The 18,753-nt window shown below is 45.6% G+C and overlaps 2 protein-coding genes across 4 annotated transcripts; both read left to right on the top strand.

Annotated features, from left to right (window-relative positions):
- Positions 1–4: 4 nt before the first annotated feature.
- On the top strand, positions 5–11,241 carry bin1b (bridging integrator 1b). Its single transcript, XM_079185378.1, has 14 exons — positions 5–398; positions 4,520–4,600; positions 4,723–4,777; positions 4,879–4,973; positions 5,340–5,435; positions 5,537–5,644; positions 6,851–6,936; positions 7,034–7,109; positions 7,191–7,246; positions 7,334–7,378; positions 7,985–8,027; positions 9,842–9,895; positions 10,016–10,117; positions 10,226–11,241. The coding sequence occupies exons 1-14, from the start codon at positions 318–320 to the stop codon at positions 10,325–10,327; spliced, it is 1,080 nt and encodes a 359-aa protein (XP_079041504.1). The 5' UTR covers positions 5–317; the 3' UTR covers positions 10,328–11,241.
- A 1,314-nt stretch (positions 11,242–12,555) lies between these two features.
- LOC306715376 (tubulin alpha-1A chain-like) lies at positions 12,556–17,764 on the top strand (the record flags this gene model as incomplete). Of its 3 annotated transcripts, none has more annotated exons than XM_079185725.1 (4): positions 12,556–12,706; positions 16,106–16,198; positions 16,293–16,441; positions 16,524–17,764. In XM_079185725.1, the coding sequence occupies exons 1-4, from the start codon at positions 12,592–12,594 to the stop codon at positions 17,502–17,504; spliced, it is 1,338 nt and encodes a 445-aa protein (XP_079041851.1). In that variant the 5' UTR covers positions 12,556–12,591. The 3 variants fall into 3 exon arrangements, with proteins under 3 accessions (XP_079041851.1, XP_079041850.1, XP_079041849.1); XM_079185723.1 differs by lacking the exon at positions 12,556–12,706 and adding an exon at positions 15,209–15,659 and having other exon boundaries at positions 15,976–16,198; XM_079185724.1 differs by lacking the exons at positions 16,106–16,198; positions 16,293–16,441; positions 16,524–17,764 and adding exons at positions 13,001–13,149; positions 13,229–14,212 and having other exon boundaries at positions 12,557–12,772.
- Between the last annotated feature and the right edge of the window lie 989 nt (positions 17,765–18,753).

The raw sequence follows: 18,753 nt of genomic DNA, 5'->3' as shown, positions 1-18,753 counted from the left end.
AAACTTAATATCTCTCCATATCGAGTCTCCATCATTTAACAGTGAGAGCAGGCCGATCTCTGAATCTGTCCCAAACTCCACCTGCTTTTTCTCTTGTTGCTTTTTGTTTTGTGGCGTAAACCGGATTAAATTACGCATTGCACCTTTAAGACGCTGCCACCGGATTAGAGTTACGCGCAGCGAGCCAGGTCTCCCTCCGGAAGGGTTTTACGCACCGTCGGTTTCCAGAGTAGGGTCTCCTTCAACGACCCCCCCTCCCACCCCCCCCTCCGTCTCTCTTCTTCTCCACCACCGGGGAGCCCTCCACGCCGCGCGACATGGCCGAGATCGGGAAAGGGGTCACCGCCGGGAAGCTGGCCATCAGCGTCCAGAAGCGGCTCACCAGAGCGCAGGAGAAGGTACACTAGTCTGTCTGCAGGACTCCATGTCCTCCTGTCGCTGTGAAACCTAAGCCCAAACTGTTAGCATCTAATACTCATGGAGTAGTATAGTACTCCTAGTGATGACGGGGTGTTGGTGGATTGTCTGGGTGAGTTGGTTTTTAATGAGCCACATGAGACTTACATGTGGGGGTCAGCCCAACACACTTATATACAGTATACAGTCTAAGGGGTAACATCTCAACAGCATTAAAATAATCCTTCAACTTCAACCTTAAAAGATCAATATATCATAATCACATGATTGTATCATAATAAGATGTCTTAATTAGTATTAATACATTAAACTGGGGTCAAACAGTGAATGAAAGTCAGCAGATTCAAAAGAAGGATCCATTGATCAGAATACACAGCTTCAGGAAAACTTTCATTCATAGTTCCAGAAAAGTACAAGTACTAGTATAAAGTATGTGTATTATGTAAAGCAGAAGGCTGTTTGTTGCTTTTGGAGATTTGTATGAATCATTTAAATCATGATGAAGCAGAGGATCTGTCACGTTTAAAGGGTGTGTGAGTTATTATTGTCTGTCCTAATCACTCTTGTTGCTTAAGCCTGCCGAGGTTTTACCCTCTAATCACCTCAGTGGCCAACAGGAGCGCTGTCAGTCAGGCACAGACTCAGTCCTCTTATTGTCTCACTTTGTCTGATTCGCGTCCACGTCGCTCTCTCTGCTGCCTGTTTCCAAAAAGGACTCATGGCTGCTGGATGAGCTGTAACTCCTCCTCCTGAGCAGCTGTTTCCAAACCTCCTGAAGTTCAGATCCTCAGCTTCTCCTTCTTTTACACTCTGTCATCTCGCTCCTGAAGTTATGTTTCCTGAAAGCGTTGGAAGTCGCTGTGGGGTTTGGTGGAAGTGATTAGCTTAGCTTAGCATAAAGACTGGAAGCAGTGGGAAACAGCTAGCCTGGTCACTGAGTAGCATCTGGCTTCTTTAATCTGCACACCAATATCAAAGTTACATTATGCAGGAACTATTTATAGTGTATCCATCCGCCCTGTACGTCTGTGCAGCATCAATGCATCAAATAGATCCTAAAAGAAGTCCTCATTATGTTCTATTCTTGATGCATTCATGTGTTCATCACTTTAATGTTGCAGCTGATAAAGGTGGAGCTCGTTTGAATAACTTTATATATTTGTGGGCAGCATGAGCATAAAGTCTGGAAAACATGGAAATACTCAAGTATAGTACAAGTACCTCCAAACTGTACGTAAGCACAGTACTTGGTTGATTTAAAGGGGTGTTGTATCATGAAAAGTACTTCTAGTTTCTTTGAAGTACTTCATAATGAACTGTACTCGAGCAAGAGCTGCTCCAAGTTTATCCTGATGAAGAGCTTCTGTTTGCATTAAATGTTCCAGATGTGAACAGTCGACATTACAACAGGAAGTGGTAACATACCTGGTCTCACAGAAACACTTTCACTTCTTCTTCTTCATCTTATTTAAATATGATACAACATCAGTCTCAGTACCGAAACGCATTGCTTCATCCAGATGTCATCAGCCCACTTCACACTGTTGAAATATATTATATGTAAATATATCCAATCATTGGTTTAGCCGAATAAATAACTTTCTGATTCCATAACTGAGCTCCACGTATTCATATGATTATCAGAAATGCTGATTTGTGAATTAGAATTTGTTCTCTGCAGGAAATATCAGCGTCATTTTAGAGATATAGTTTTTTTGCAAGAAAATAGCAGTAACGGTAGCCAATCAGTGATTATTAAAAGGCCGGTTTGGTTGATGGAGGCTCCAACACTTCTTAGGTGTGAAGGGTTCTGCTGGAGATTTAAACGCATTGAGATGGAACAGAGAAGTCAGGGTTTGTCTGGAGGAGATGCAGAAAGGCATGAATGTAACTCGTCGGTCTGGTGTCGTCTTGAGATACTGAGATACTGAGCTGTGGAGGAAAGAGGAAGGTCAGAGTATCATCTTCCCTCTGAGGTGGAGGAGGGGAGCGCTGGGTTCAGCTGTCTGTCTGCTGGCACGCCGCCCTCCACCTCCTCCGACGCTCCGCCCACTTCATGCTTTTACTCGGTCAGGTGACTGTTTGTCATAACTAGGACTCATAAATTTACTCATCATATGACTTTTTACACCTCGCAAAAAAGAATGACTTCACGTCGCATAATATTATAACTGACGCCTTTAAATTCAAATTCTTTACATTTTTTATGATATATTATTTAATATTTACATTTCCACAGAACAGGAGAACTTATTTTATTTCACTAAAAGTAATTATTAGATTCAGACCAGCTGAGGGTCCCACTGTGGTTGTCATAGGGATGTCTCATGAAGCGGTCAGCTGTGCCGCCGAGCATGCTGGGAAAATTCCCCTCCGTGGAATCCGGATGAGTGCGGTGACGGAGGAGGGAGGAGGGAGTTTGGGGGAGGTGGTGCCCTTTCATTTAGAGAGCAGCAGGAGAGCCGGTGTGGTGCTGGGAGTCAAAGAGCCAGGACCCCATGACACTCACCCCCCCAGGGGCCCACAAAGACCCCCAAAGACCCCCAAAGGTTCACTTATGGGGTCACTTTGTTTTTGGCAATATGCAATCCAGTCATCGTATCCAAAATATGGCAACACTTTATTTTAAATACAAACATTTTATGAATGGTTTATAACTCTTATAATGTAGTTGTAAGCAGATATGTAGAGTTCATTCATGTATTATAATAACGACATTATGGTAAAACATAGTATAATTATCAAATAAGTCTTCAGAGAGACGTTGTAATTGTTGACAAATACTGCACATTAATAAACACTTAAAATGTCTTTATATCTACATTATAAACATGTTATTACATGTACTTATGTCTACGTTGTAGTGTGCTGTAAACATGTTATTACATGTCCTTATATCTACATTATAAACATGTTATTAAATGTCCTTATATCTACATTATAAACATGTTATTACATATCCTTATGTCTACGTTGTAGTGTGCTGTAAACATGTTATTACATGTCATTATATCTATGTTTTTATTGTTCTTTATACAGTATTAGAAGTGTAAAATAATAGACAGTAGAAAGTGAAGCAGACTGCCATCAGGATGCACACCTGTCCCCCCTCCCTCCCTGGACTCCCAGCATGCCTCACTGCTGTGGGCGTGTGTGTGTGTGTGTGTGTGTGTGTGTGTGTGTGTGTGTGTGTGTGTGGGGGGGGGGGGTGTTGTATCTATCTATAGCCCTCCTGGGCCTCCTCCTCATCACTCTTAATACCCCACAAACTGCCTGTGTGTGTGTGTGTGTGTGTGTGTGCTCCGGGGGTATTTTTGAGGAGTGAAACTGAACACCGATGGGTGACGGCTCGGCTCTGAGCACACACACACACACACACACACACACACACACACACACACACACACACACTAGAGTGGTAAACTCAAGTACTGTATGTCCCATTACACCTGAGTTTAGAGTATGAAAACACAACCATATTTCCTGCCTTGACGAGTCCCCTGAATGCACCATGAAACCTTCGACAGGTGCACAATGAGCCGACGGACACTGAGGGCTGTGAAGGACACACCAGTTGTGTCGTCCAAATATAGCTCCGGGTTTTAATAGACCACCGATTTAAATATCTAAACTGCAGCAAAGGCTTTGAATTTTCTATAAATAAAATACACAAAGTAACAGAGAATGAAATGAGTCAAACATGTGATGCTTTAGTATCTAATAATGTCACACAGACATTTACTGCTGATACTGAAGTAATAAAGTGTGTGTGTGTGTGTGTGTGTGTGTGTGTGTGTGTGTGTGTGTGTGTGTGTGTGTGTGTGTGTGTGTGTGTGTGTGTGTGTGTGTGTGGGGCTGCTCAGTGAGCAGGTGTGTGTTGAGGGGAAGTCCCCGTCGTCGTGTCGATGGCGGTTTGTGTGTCACAGGATTAGAGCGGCGGAGGCTCAGATTAGCCGGTGACCTTGTCTAACTAGCAAAATGAACAACAGCAGTAAATACAAATATACAACTCTTTATACTCTATATTAGCATATTATTTCATTTAAAGAAGTGAAAGGAGACATTAACAGAACGTAACGATGGCGTGTTGTCTGCTCTGCAGGTCATGCAGAAGCTCGGCAAAGCAGACGAGACCCGAGACGTGGCCTTCGAGGAAATGGTGGCCAACTTCAACAAGCAGATGGTCAGCAGACATTTTACTCCTTTTAAATCATGTTTCTCATGTTTTCAGCTGTAATGACATCCTAGTTTTCACATATGTATAAATAAACATCTATAGTGACTCCGCTGTCTTTGCTCCTGCAGACAGAAGGCGGTAAGCTGCAGAAAGACCTGAAAGCCTACCTGGTGGCAGTGAAAAGTGAGTGTGAGCGGCTGTTGTGATCTGCAGGAGTTCTACTGTCCTTTATGTCCCAAAGCGGCTCCGCTGGGAGGCAGACATGACCCTCTCTTGTGTTGCAGCGATGCACGACGCGTCCCGGCGGCTCCAGGACTGCCTGGCCGAGATGTACGAGCCGGACTGGTTCGGCAAAGAGGAGATGGACGCGCTGACGGAGGTGAGGCCAGGAAACCACGGTTTATTCTCTCCTCCTCAACATGGCCGCCTCTGCTTCCACCTCAGCATCAGGGACTCTTTAGTGTTCACTGAAGGCTCAATATTCTACCAGACTTGAAGTGTGTTTCTTCTTTTCTGCTGTCAGCTGTGCATGATTCTCTTCACTCTGTCTCTCTCTTAACTGCATGCGTCTGAAGGAGATGATAGAGAAGGAGATGGACAATAACCTGGAGGTAAAAGGCAGAGAGCAGGTTGAGCTGTGCAGTAGAGGAAGTAGTGCTGCTGTTAGACAGGAAGCTCATCACTGATCTGTAAGAACAAATACTTCCACTGCACTACATCTCGTGTGTGTGTGTGTGTGTTTCAGGACACAGACACTCTGTGGTTAGACTACCACCAGAACATCACCGATAAATCCCTGACCACTCTGGACTCGTACCTGACTCAGTTCCCTGATATTAAGGTCTTTATAGTTTCTTCTCTTCACAATAAAACAACGACATGTCGGTGTTTCCTGATTATGAATAAATAACAGCAGATAATCTGACCTGAGCTCTGCTGCAGGCTCGCATCGCCAAGCGTGACAGGAAGATGGTGGACTTCGACAGCGCCCGGCATCACTTCAGCTCCTTACAGAAAGGAAAGAAGAAGGACGAGGCCAAGATCGCCAAGGTGACCACCACTGTGATGAATTATGGGATGTGGGTGCAGTTTGCTCGTGTTCTGCTGCCGATGTTGAAGTTTGAAGGAATAGTTTTTGCCTTAAGGTGGTATGAGGCACCTAATGTCATACCACCTTAAGTCTGCTGCCTTGTGAGCTAATTAACCCGTTTTTATTCATTAAACTGCTAAATGCTAATTAACATGTTTGTGTCTTGAATTGTTTGCTTTTCTTCTTTCTCTCTCCTCCTCCTCCTCCTCCTCCTCCTCCTCCTCCTCCTCCTCCTCTCTCTTGCATGGTGTGTGTTGGTTAGCAAGCAGCCCTGTTGGAGATGGCGGCTCCCAGCTGGGCTCAGGGTTTGATATCAGCCCACCAGGTGGCTCAGACTAACCTCTCCTTCAACCAGGTGAAACTCTGGTTCATCACTGACTCCCCCCTCCTCCCCCGGCCTCACCCCCGGCCCTCTCTGCACACGATCACCAGCTTTCTGTCCAAATCTTCCACTTTTTGACTGAAATATCTCAACAACTATCAGACGGATTGACATTATTTTCTCTACACACTTTCCCTCTAGCGCCGCCTTCAATGACCTCCTTTGTGACTAAATAACTGCAAAACTAACAACACTCCCACCAGTCTCAGCTGTACTGTGTGTGCGCTGCAAAATAGCACGTTAGCATGCTAACCCACTTAGCCTTTCTAGCGCTTGATAATGTTTTTGTGCAGGAATGATTGAGTTTGAGTCATTTCAGGTCATTACAGCGAAGCTGAAATATTATTATTCAAATGTTAAGATGTTTTTCATCAATGCTGCTACAGTTTCATCCTTCTTCCTCCTGTATGCTCATCACTGATACGTTTATTAAAGAACACGTATTATTTGATCCACGCTAACGTCGGACGGAGAAGAATCTGCAGAACTCAAACAAAGCTTCTTCTCTGATGATCGTGTGCAGAGAGCTTCACTATAATTTGATCCCCGATCCAAACTATTGTTTACGTTGTTTTTGTGTCGTAGAAGAAGAAGAAGAAGTAGTTTTGTTCTGATTTTCATTTGGATGCTGAAAGCATTCATGTAGTTATGAAACCCTGTGTGTGTTTGTCTGCATGTTCGAGTGCTCTTGTTTTAAAACTAAGAAAAATGTATAACAGACACAGATATATTATTATTATGTGTGCGTGTGTGTGCGTGCGTGTGTGTGTGTGTGTGTGTGCAGGCCGAGGAGGAGCTGGGTCGAGCTCAGAAGATTTTCGAGGAGCTGAACGTGGAGTTACAAGACGAGCTTCCATCACTGTGGGACAAGTGAGACTCTTGTTTTCTTCTTCTACAAAATCTTTAATGACGACTCGGGTCACATGGTTAAAACCGTGTGTGTGTGTCTGTGTGTGTGTGTGTGCAGTCGTGTTGGCGTCTATGTTAACACATTCCAGGGCCTGGCAGGTCATCAGGAGAAGTTCCACGGGGAAATGAACAAGGTGAGTGGACGCGTCCTCGTGTGATTGATTGAAGGAACGATCGGTCGGCGTGTTGATCCATCCTCTTCTGTGTCTCCTCAGCTCAGCCAAAACCTGAACGACATCATGACCAAACTGGAAGAGCAGCGGGAGCAGAAGTAAGTGAGGCCTTCAGTCACATTTTAAAGGTTCAACGTGGTGCAGAAAGATGTAAATAATGTCCCTCACACCGCCCCCTACTGCAGAAAAGGTGCTACTGCAGCAGCAAAGACAGGAGAAGGTGCCAAGAGGTAACATAAATAAGTAAAGGCCGAGCATGCAACACTTCATCCAGAAAATCAACTCGCTGTGTGTTTGTGGCAACGATGGAATGAAACCCTAAACCCACTAACACACTGCAGCAGATACAAAACCAATGCTAAATACTTACAACATGTTTACCACAACCTGGGATTTAGCTCTGAGCTTTTCAGAATAAAGGTGCAATTGCAGGACAAATAAAGTAAAAATGTTTCAAGATTAAAACCTTGATCATATTGTCTGGAGCTTCTGCTTCAAAGCAGAAGGTTTGTGCAGCGCCACAGGTCTGGGACTCAAACCTGTGACTCCTCCTGCTTCACTAACTCTTGACGGACACTTCCTGTCTGCTTCCTGTTGTGTTCATAACACCCTGAAGACCTTGTCACGTGACACCTGCAGGTTCACCTGAGACACAGTCTATGTTTGTTTGAAGGGTTTGGTCGCCCTCGTGTGGAGGCAACTGAGGAACTGCATGTGTGATGAGTTTGATTCAGTAAATCTTCTTTTACTCTTTTCTGCTGCTTTTTCTCTTCTTCTTCTTCTTCTTCTTCTTGTCCCTATTTTCATGCACACGTTTCTGTCTTTCTTTCTCTCAGTGAGGAAACCAACCACAGTGAATCAGCCAGCTCAGCACCAAAGGTAAAGTTGAACACCTGACCGTGTCCCCGTGAGTGTATTCACTCTATCTGGTTCTCTGCAGCAGTAGAGTCCTGTTGATTCATGTGTACTGCTATCAAAGAGCTTTTACTCAAAGATGTGATTGTGTAACACACATCCTTCATTTCGTGTACTAATGTGTCTCCGTCTCCCTCGCTGCCTTTGCATGCGTGCACGTGTGTGTGGTGTGGTTTGGATTGAACCCTGCTGGTGGTGCAGAGGCCCGGTCCTCCTCCCGGTCCTCCTCCCGGTCCTCCTCCCGGTCCTCCTCCCAGTCGGCCTCCGCCCCGACCGATGCCGTCTCCGGACCAGCGGCAGCAGCGGGTGGACCCGGTAGAGGACGAGGCCTCGGTGTCTGACGTTAACACAGAGTCCAGCACAGCGACGACGCAGCAGGTCAGACTCTACATCCTGGTTCTTTAAAGGGATCCCTCTGTATGACCTGCAGGGCAGATATAAAACCGTCACATGGACTGCATCCATTTCCCCAGATAGTAAACCCTCCTGACCCACGTGTGTGTGTATGTGTGTGTGAGGCAGTGTGAGCCCTGGTCAGGGGTGAACCTGCTGGATTGGGATGTGGAGGTATTACAGCCCGTCTCATCTCCAGCTCCCAAGGTGGGTGGGCTTCGTAACGGTAAAAGGTTGATGGAGCCGAAGCGTTGAAGACGTGTGTTTACATGCAGATATAAAAAACTGTGAGTTAGATTTAATTTCACCTCGACTGAACTGATCTCACAAAACAAAAGTCTGAGTCCTCAAAAGTGACGCATGGTGCAGAGATCCAACAGAAGACTGCATGTGAACACAGCTTCTACTAATGTGTGTGTGTGTGTGTTTATTTGAACTTCAACACATCCACTGCATGGCCATTCAGCCTCACTTTGCATGCACATGTTTGTTTTTCTTGATCCTTATGAGCTGATCAGAGACTCTGCAGCAGATTTTATATTCTTTGATAAAACTTCAAGCAAAAGCTGCAAAACATTGTCAGCTTCTGAATGTGGAGTTCCTCTAAAACACGTAGAATTCATGTGTGCTTCCTAATGAAGACTTTGATGAAGAGCTGCACACTTTGTTCTCACTGGTTGTCTTGTCTCTAACTGCACCACGGAAGGCGCCATCATGGGACTCATGGGTAAGCTCTTAACGGAGAAACGGACTCTTATTTTCTACATGTGAAGTAGAGCAGAAGAAGCTGGACTGTAGAAGACTGACAGCATCTCTTTTCATCATAAACCTCCTTCCTTTACCTCTACGATGCCCGTACCACCCGGGGTCGTGATCTTTCATGATACTCCTCCCATCCTTCCACCTGCCTTCCCTCTTGATTCCAAACCCACCACAACGCTCCTCAACCCCCTGACCTTTCGTAGCAAGAACAGACCGCCGCAGAACCGCAGCACGAAGACCAGCGATACCCGGAGGAGGCCCAAGGCGGCTCGGAACCCGATGAAGGCAACACCCAGCCCGGCTGGGAGGATGCAGAGGTGGCTCAGGGTCAGGAGAGCGAAGTCTATGCCGCTCCGTCGTACAGCGAGCCCAGCTGGGACGACGATGGCGCCCGAGTGGGAGGTGGCTGTGGGGATGAAGGAGAGGCCCAGGTAGGGTCGGATCATAGGGAGGCAGGTCTTTAACAGCCTGGAATTCAAGGATCCCTAGTGAGAGTCACCAAACCCCTCTTCTTTCTTCTACTTTGACCTCTTTTTTCTGTTTAATGCTTCACACCTTCACACATCTGGCTCTGACTACCTGAATGATAAACCTGGACCTTCTCTGCTTGTTTCATGCTGCAGAGTGAGGTGACTAATGGCTCAGACGGAGACCTCCCTCCAGGATTCATCTACAAGGTGAAATGACTTATCCTCCTTTACCTTGTGATTAACACAGAATCTTTTTGATGAGGTTCCTGCTTCCCTGGGTTCGTATCATTTCAATGAACCTTTATTGTGGCTGTGTTTCTACGTCAGGTGAAAGCGGTGCATGAGTACGCTGCCACCGACGGGGACGAGCTGGAGCTGAAGATCGGAGATGATGTGCTGGTTTTGGCCTTCGACAACCCGGATGAACAGGTATCACTTTCTCTTTTCCTACTTCTGCATTGACCAAGCACAACATCAGTGACTTGTATATAAATGTCAACCTGTTGACGGTCTATCTTTCTGTCTGTCTTTCTGCAGGACGACGGGTGGCTCTTGGGGGTGCAGGAGTCTCACTGGGTGCAGAACAAAGATATTTCAGCCAAAGGCGTTTTCCCTGAGAACTTTACTCAGAAGGTTTAAAGGTTCATGCCACAAAACAAAGATGTAGCCCCCTTCAGTGCCCCAAACTCTTCAAATATAGATGTGAGTGGAGAAGAGCTGGTGGAATCGTCACTAAATGTTCACACAGAGGCTACGACACCAAATGATTTGTTTGTTACACATTTACTCGAACCAACGTTGTTCGTAGTAAAAAGATGATTACGTTTCACCCCGACTCACTACCTTGTAGTAAATTCAGTCAAATTGTACACCCAACATGTAAAACTTATTAATTTTGTTTTGATTTATTCCTGATTATTTATATGCTGAAGTCAAACGAGACACAGAACCCGAACGCGTTGGTGAAATTGAAAAAGGATTAATAAGTTGTGGATGTGTTGTGTGAATGTCAGAATGTCTCAACAGTTTGAGGACTCACAGTTCCTTGCATGAAGCGTTTGATTGTCTCTGTAACACAGAGACACCCGGTAGTGTCGCTCTACGAGGTGTCCTAGAGTCGAGCCCTGGAGAACACCACAGGTATAAACAGGATGTTTGCACGGCGCTGCCTTGCTGTTTCACAATCTATTCTTTTCTTGGGCTTGTAGGATTATCAAAGGGAACAGTAGTTTTTATTTTACTGGCCATTTTGAGGACATAAATAAATGTGTGGCTTAAATTTTCTAATGCACATACGCTTTTATTTTGGTTTTGAGTCATATTTTCATTGATGGGTGAAATCATCTTCTTTAGTTTATTCATACTCGAGACAGGAGACATTGTCCATGTGAATCTGACTGGATCTCTGTGCTCTAAATGAGAGACTCCATTTAAACCTTATTAACCAAAGTTGAACCCATGCAAACTGTATTTTTATATTGTGTGGAGTTGATGAATAAGGTGATAACTAATGCATCTGTTGGTCAGTGTCATTAAAGATGAATGAAACAACATGTGCTGTGTCGGTTTCCTTCCTTCTTTTCTCTTTGAGTTCTTCTTCCTGGTCTGGTTGAAGGTGGATCTGAGGGTGGAGCTTGACTTTACCAAGAGCTCTGAGAGCATTTATTTATATGTTTTTGTATAATTCAATTTAAATCCACTAATGGATCAATTTGCGATTGCATCTCTATTTCTTCATATGCAGGCGATGTTTTATATTCCTAATGTACTGGAGTAAATGTGTTTATACGCTGCAATGTTCATAATTCAGTCCTTTATGCAGTAGATGTTTGTGAATGTGCTGCACGGCTTCAACCAGCAGGTGATGCTTTGAGTGAGTCTGACACATTTGAAGTAGAAGAAGTACTTTGTTGTAGTTTTTCTGCTTCTGGACTACAGAGAACAAACATGAACTCCTTTGTCTTTGTTGTTAAATAGTACATCTGGCTGCAACATACACAGAGTAAATACAAGTATCTAGATAGGAGCCCATTGCTGATTATCATGCCCTTTATGCTTATTGTCTTTGATTTATGGAGACCCATCAGCGTGTTATTCTCTCAACAGTAATCATACATTCTAGCGACCGCAGTGTGACCTTCTCTGTCTCTATAACAACAGGACACCCAATCATGTGGAAACAACAGGCCTCAGAGAGGAGGAGGAGGAGGAGGAGGAGGAGGAGGAGGAGGAGGAGGGGGAGGAGGGGGAGGTTTCCTCTACTCCAACAGTAGATCACACAGCTTCATATTGTTTCTACTTTAGGGAATCTACAGAGCAATCAACAGATGATTTCCTCTTCGAGGCTCGTTGGCTCATTGGCCATAAAAGGGGTTTATTCATTTGAATAATTCTGGACACAAATGCTTTGGTATTTCCCTGCATCTCCCTGACTGTAGTGTCTGCATTGGTCTGTGTTTCCATGGAGAGCCTTGAATCTCAATGTGCTCCACAAATACTAAAACAATGCTCTGTTTGCTTTGTTTCCTGTGACTTCAATGAGGTCTTCATGCCTGAACCTTTGTGGGGGTCTGGGGTTAGACATTACCTTGGAGCTGGACGGAGGGTTACTGAGGTGTGCAGCTGAACGGTTAACCCAGTTAACCCCACACAACAAAGCTTGTTACTATAGTTACCAATGTTTGGAGCAACTATAAGTACCAGAGCAGACTCAACATAACCAGACAGCACATTTCTCCTGGAGACCCTCAACGTCAGCAGCAGGAGTTTATAATCATGGTAAGCAGCACAGTTTCATCACAAAGAATTAATGTGTAATCGAAGGCATCCTAACCCGACCTCTGGTTGTTGTGCTCCTCCAGCGTGAGTGTATCTCTGTCCATGTCGGTCAGGCTGGCGTTCAGATGGGCAATGCATGCTGGGAGCTGTACTGTCTGGAGCACGGCATCCAGCCGGACGGACAGATGCCCAGCGACAAGACCATCGGAGGAGGAGACGACTCCTTCAACACCTTCTTCAGTGAGACTGGAGCCGGTAAACATGTTCCCAGAGCCGTGTTTGTGGACCTGGAGCCAACAGTCATCGGTAAGATGAGTATTTTCTGATGCAAAGTTTAACCTTTGATGCTTGGTTAAAAAAGGAGATGCACTTATGACTTCTGGTGACCAGTAGTTCTTTTGAATACCTATGTTGAATACACTTATTGTAAGTCGCTTTGGACAAAAGCGTCTGCTAAATGACTGTAATGTAATGCAATGTAATGTAACAGGATTTGAGAGCTAATGATTATAATCAAGTGTTTTCTGATTACAGATGAGGTCCGTACAGGAACCTACCGGCAGCTCTTCCATCCTGAGCAGCTGATCACTGGAAAGGAAGATGCAGCCAACAACTACGCCCGCGGTCACTACACCATCGGCAAGGAGATCATCGACATGGTTCTCGACAGGACTCGTAAACTGGTGAGTTAACCTGCAAAAACTTTAGATTTCACTTCAGGAGTTATGAGTCACAAAGTGAAGATCAATGGTTTTCCTGCAGGCTGACCAGTGCACAGGGCTTCAAGGGTTCCTCATCTTCCACTCCTTTGGAGGAGGAACCGGCTCTGGCTTCACCTCTCTGCTGATGGAGCGTCTCTCCGTTGACTACGGCAAAAAGTCCAAGCTTGAGTTTGCAGTCTACCCGGCCCCCCAGGTGTCCACAGCTGTGGTGGAGCCCTACAACTCCATCCTGACCACCCACACCACCCTGGAGCACTCTGACTGCGCCTTCATGGTGGACAACGAGGCCATCTACGACATCTGCCGCAGGAACCTGGACATCGAGCGCCCGTCCTACACCAACCTGAACAGGCTGATCGGACAGATCGTCTCCTCCATCACCGCCTCCCTGCGCTTTGATGGAGCCCTGAACGTGGACCTGACGGAGTTCCAGACTAACCTGGTGCCCTACCCTCGTATCCACTTCCCTCTGGCCACCTACGCCCCAGTTATCTCAGCAGAGAAGGCCTATCACGAGCAGCTCTCAGTGGCCGAGATCACCAACGCCTGCTTTGAGCCGGCCAATCAGATGGTGAAGTGTGACCCTCGCCATGGTAAATACATGGCCTGCTGTCTTCTGTACCGTGGAGACGTGGTGCCCAAAGAGGTGAATTCTGCCATCGCCACCATCAAGACCAAGCGCAGCATCCAGTTTGTGGACTGGTGCCCCACCGGCTTCAAGGTCGGCATCAACTACCAGCCTCCCACCGTGGTTCCTGGAGGAGACCTGGCCAAGGTGCAGAGGGCCGTGTGCATGCTGAGCAACACCACCGCCATCGCCGAGGCCTGGGCTCGCCTGGACCACAAGTTTGACCTGATGTACGCCAAGAGGGCCTTCGTCCACTGGTACGTAGGAGAGGGGATGGAGGAGGGGGAGTTCTCAGAGGCCAGAGAGGACATGGCCGCCCTGGAGAAGGATTACGAGGAGGTGGGCACCGACAGCGTCGGGGACGAAGGCGAGGAAGCGGAAGGGGAAGAATACTAAGAGCTTAAAGCAAGGTGTTGCATGTATTCACAAAATTAAGGCACCATTGTATCTCAGTTGTCCCCAGACTTAAACAAAATTGATTTAACACTTCAAATTAAGGATGTAAAATAAAGCAAAACTGCGAAGCATTTGTGTGTTTTATTTGTGCTAAAATCTACCAGAAAAGCTGATGAATTCTCTCTTGTACCAATAAGCAGCCTAGCAGGAATATTGCAACCACTACCTCCTTATTATGTACTGACGAGTAGTTTCTCCCACTAAGTCTTTGTTAAGAACAGCTGCCCCCTAAGATCAAACAGAGTAACCAGGGAAACTAAATTGGGGCGTGTTCTGACAGCCCTGACTTGGCAGAGACGAGAGGTTTGTCATTACGTCTCCAGGGTTACGTTCAGACGCAGAGGTGAAACATATAACAGCCATTTGAACTCAAACAATAGAGCACATTGATAGAGACACAATAGTTTTTGTTATTACCTACACATTTGATCTTGTTAGGAAGGAAACGGTGATCATTGGAAATGTTTCCATTCAGCTTTCTAAAGCACGCTGATCAAACAATACCCATTCAGTAGTTAGAGAAAGTCTTTCAAAACAATATCTAAAGCTCTCTGGGGAAATTCCTCAGGCAGAGCTCCTAATCCTTTGTTAATAGCCTTAAGTATTACATGCATCTCTTTCTTTGGAGTAATGAAACTCTGGATACATTCATACCACACATGGATGCTCTGTAACCTGCTGCAAAAGACACTTTGACGTCCCCTGCCCTTGAGAGAAGTATTCTCTAATGTTATCCCCGGCAGGCGGTCTGCTTCTTTTGCATTGCAAATGAATCTGTACCAAACTGGTGATGCAACGGTGATCCGTAACAAAAGCCTATTCAGGTCACGCTGGGCAGGTATCTGCTTTCTTCCCTCTGCATGACAACAAAAGCGAGGCTCAGCATGAGCCATGTCAACAGGAGTTTTCACGTTCTAATTTAAACTGTGCTCCATGAGAATGTTTCGTGTAACTCAGAGTTCATGAGTTTGATCCAACAGCAGGCAAATAAACAGCCTGTGTGGGCAACTTTGAGCCCCCACCTGTCCGCCGCAACAACTAAATCTAAAATGTGAAACTGGAGGAGAGGGCGGACAGTTATGGGTCATGTTTCACAGCCGCTCTGGTCGTTGTTGGTGGCTACTCATCCGCGGTAGAACAGCCGTTGTTCCTTCGATACGAGTAGGGGAGCACTCCAGCTGATTTTCTTTTTTCTGCTCTTCCTCCTCATCTTTCATCAAAGGAGATGTTTGTTTGCTTCTCCAGCTCCTCCAGTTACCACAACATGCCAGGCTGTTGCCTGGTGATGCTGGGCTATAAAGCCGCTCTGCTGCACTTGTAACTGACACAACATCCCCAGCCACTCATCTCAGGTGAACGAGGGACTGCTACGAGCATCGAAAACATGGTGAGGACCTCTTTGTTTTATGTTTAAGTGGCACACATGAGCGAACTTTACATAAGATGTGTGAAAAACACATCAGAAAGACATATTAGTTATGTATCAATATACTGTGTGTTATGCAATAGTCTGTGGTTGGCCATGATATGTGAAAAGGTAATTAGCTCTTTCTGTTTGATGTAAAACACCTGTTAGATTTTGGAGCCGCAAAGTGATCGTTGATGTCAGTCCTATAGCAGCTAATTATTGGTTTCTTTCATTTCTTTGTTTTAAAAGAATGTATGCGAGAAGTTCTTGACATCTGAACCACTTGCTCCTGCAGCGTGAATGCATCTCTATCCATGTCGGCCAAGCCGGAGCTCAGATAGGCAATGCATGCTGGGAGCTGTACTGTCTGGAGCACGGCATCCAGCCGGACGGACAGATGCCCAGCGACAAGACCATCGGAGGAGGAGACGACTCCTTCAACACCTTCTTCAGTGAGACTGGAGCCGGTAAACATGTTCCCAGAGCCGTGTTTGTGGACCTGGAGCCAACAGTCATAGGTAGATAAAAACGTAGGACACAAAACTAGTGCAATGGGTCTTTCAACAATGAATGATTGTGAATGATTTTATTGTGCATTTCTTTCAATGACAGATGAGGTCCGTACAGGAACCTACCGGCAGCTCTTCCATCCTGAGCAGCTGATCACTGGAAAGGAAGATGCAGCCAACAACTACGCCCGCGGTCACTACACCATCGGCAAGGAGATCATCGACCTGGTTCTCGACAGGATTCGTAAACTGGTGAGTTAACCTGCAAAAATTTTAAATTTCAATTCAGTCACTGTCATGAGTCACAAAATGAAGATGAATGTTTTCCCTGCAGGCTGACCAGTGCACAGGGCTCCAAGGGTTCCTCATCTTCCACTCCTTTGGAGGAGGAACCGGCTCTGGCTTCACCTCTCTGCTGATGGAGCGTCTCTCCGTCGACTACGGCAAAAAGTCTAAGCTTGAATTTGCCATCTATCCAGCTCCGCAGGTGTCCACAGCTGTGGTGGAGCCCTACAACTCCATCCTGACCACCCACACCACCCTGGAGCACTCTGACTGCGCCTTCATGGTGGACAACGAGGCCATCTACGACATCTGTCGCAGGAACCTGGACATCGAGCGCCCCACCTACACCAACCTGAACAGGCTGATCGGACAGATCGTCTCCTCCATCACCGCCTCCCTGCGTTTCGACGGAGCCCTGAACGTGGACCTGACGGAGTTCCAGACCAATCTGGTGCCCTACCCTCGTATCCACTTCCCTCTGGCCACCTACGCCCCAGTTATCTCAGCAGAGAAGGCCTATCACGAGCAGCTCTCAGTGGCTGAGATTACCAACGCCTGCTTTGAGCCGGCCAATCAGATGGTGAAGTGTGACCCACGCCACGGTAAATACATGGCCTGCTGTCTTCTGTACCGTGGAGATGTGGTGCCCAAAGATGTCAACTCTGCCATCGCCACCATCAAAACCAAGCGCAGCATCCAGTTTGTGGACTGGTGCCCCACCGGCTTCAAGGTCGGCATCAACTACCAGCCTCCCACCGTGGTTCCTGGAGGAGACCTGGCCAAGGTGCAGAGGGCCGTGTGCATGCTGAGCAACACCACCGCCATCGCCGAGGCCTGGGCTCGCCTGGACCACAAGTTCGACCTGATGTACGCCAAGAGGGCCTTCGTCCACTGGTACGTAGGAGAGGGGATGGAGGAGGGGGAGTTCTCAGAGGCCAGAGAGGACATGGCCGCCCTGGAGAAGGATTACGAGGAGGTGGGCACCGACAGCGTCGGGGACGAAGGCGAGGAAGAGGGCGAGGAATATTAAGTTGAAATAAATAAACAAAACCAACAACGATTGGGAAGTCAAGTTTTATTGAGGAATTTTCATTGTTCACATTAACATCTAGTCTAGGCTCAACGGTGTGCTCAAATCTACAGTGATATTCTTTATTTAACAGATATTTATCAACATGTCAAGCCATGAATGGTCTGCAAAAGTCATCTATGTGGAGAGATTAAGAGGAATTCACTGTCAAGATATCATCTTTCTTATGTGTCTTTGTCCTGAACCAATAAAGTGAGACATGTTCACATTGGTGTACTTCATTGTGGGTGAGATCACACAGCTCATGCTACATTAACTCCCTTCACCTCCTTGATAAACACTGAACATTTAAGCCTAAATCCTCCACACAGCATGTGCAATGCCTTACATAACACAAACACCTCAGGATTAAACCAGGATTCTCTAGTGGTGCTAGGAATAGGTTTAAGTCTTCATTACAAATAAATAATTAAGAGGGGATCATCTATTTTAATTATTTTAACGCTAAATCAAATGCTCTCTTGATGACAAAATTATAAAAAAGGGGTTAAATTGCTTATTGTAATTGATAGCTTTTGGTTCAAACGTGACAGTTATATATATTTAACTTTACGATGTAAAGAATTATAATGGAAGTGAATTTGAGTCATGCTGCCTTCAGGGGCCTCTCCTACATTCTTTCCCAAGTTGAGAAGTCACAAATAAGACTGAATTCTGGTGCCTTTCAGAGTAAAATAACCATAAAACAGAGTCATTGCTGTGTGTTTGCTTCATGCTACAAATAGAACTGCTATTTGGATTCATAAAATGACTTGACAATGACACCGTTAATTGATACAACACAAAAGTTGTAGTGTGCCTCAGGTGATCAATATCATTACATTTTATATTTTGTATTTATGATGACATTTTGAGTCTCATAAATCTCTATTTTCAGCAAATGAAATATAGGTAAACATAAAAAGACTCATTAATGTTAGTTTAATTTAATCAACTGTACAGTCTAATTGTCCAGGCTAATCTATTTAGGGAGGTGTAGTGATCAACCTTGACTTAACATTACTTGATAGCGTGCACTCAATCCAGAAATATAAACTCAGTCAAACAAGTGTCTTTGTGTCTCTTATCATAATTTAAGGAATAGTGAAACAGAACCATCACTGTGCCGCGTTGATGGTTTATAGTTTGCAGCCGCCACAGGGGGTATGAGGGTTCTTCTTTTGAGTATAACATTCAACCATTTAAATAA

This window comes from Pholis gunnellus (assembly GCF_910591455.1).
Source record: "Pholis gunnellus genome assembly, chromosome: 24".
NCBI classification, from domain to species: domain Eukaryota; kingdom Metazoa; phylum Chordata; class Actinopteri; order Perciformes; family Pholidae; genus Pholis; species Pholis gunnellus.
Note: the sequence above shows the minus strand (reverse complement) of the source record. Positions and strands in the feature narration are given on the sequence as shown.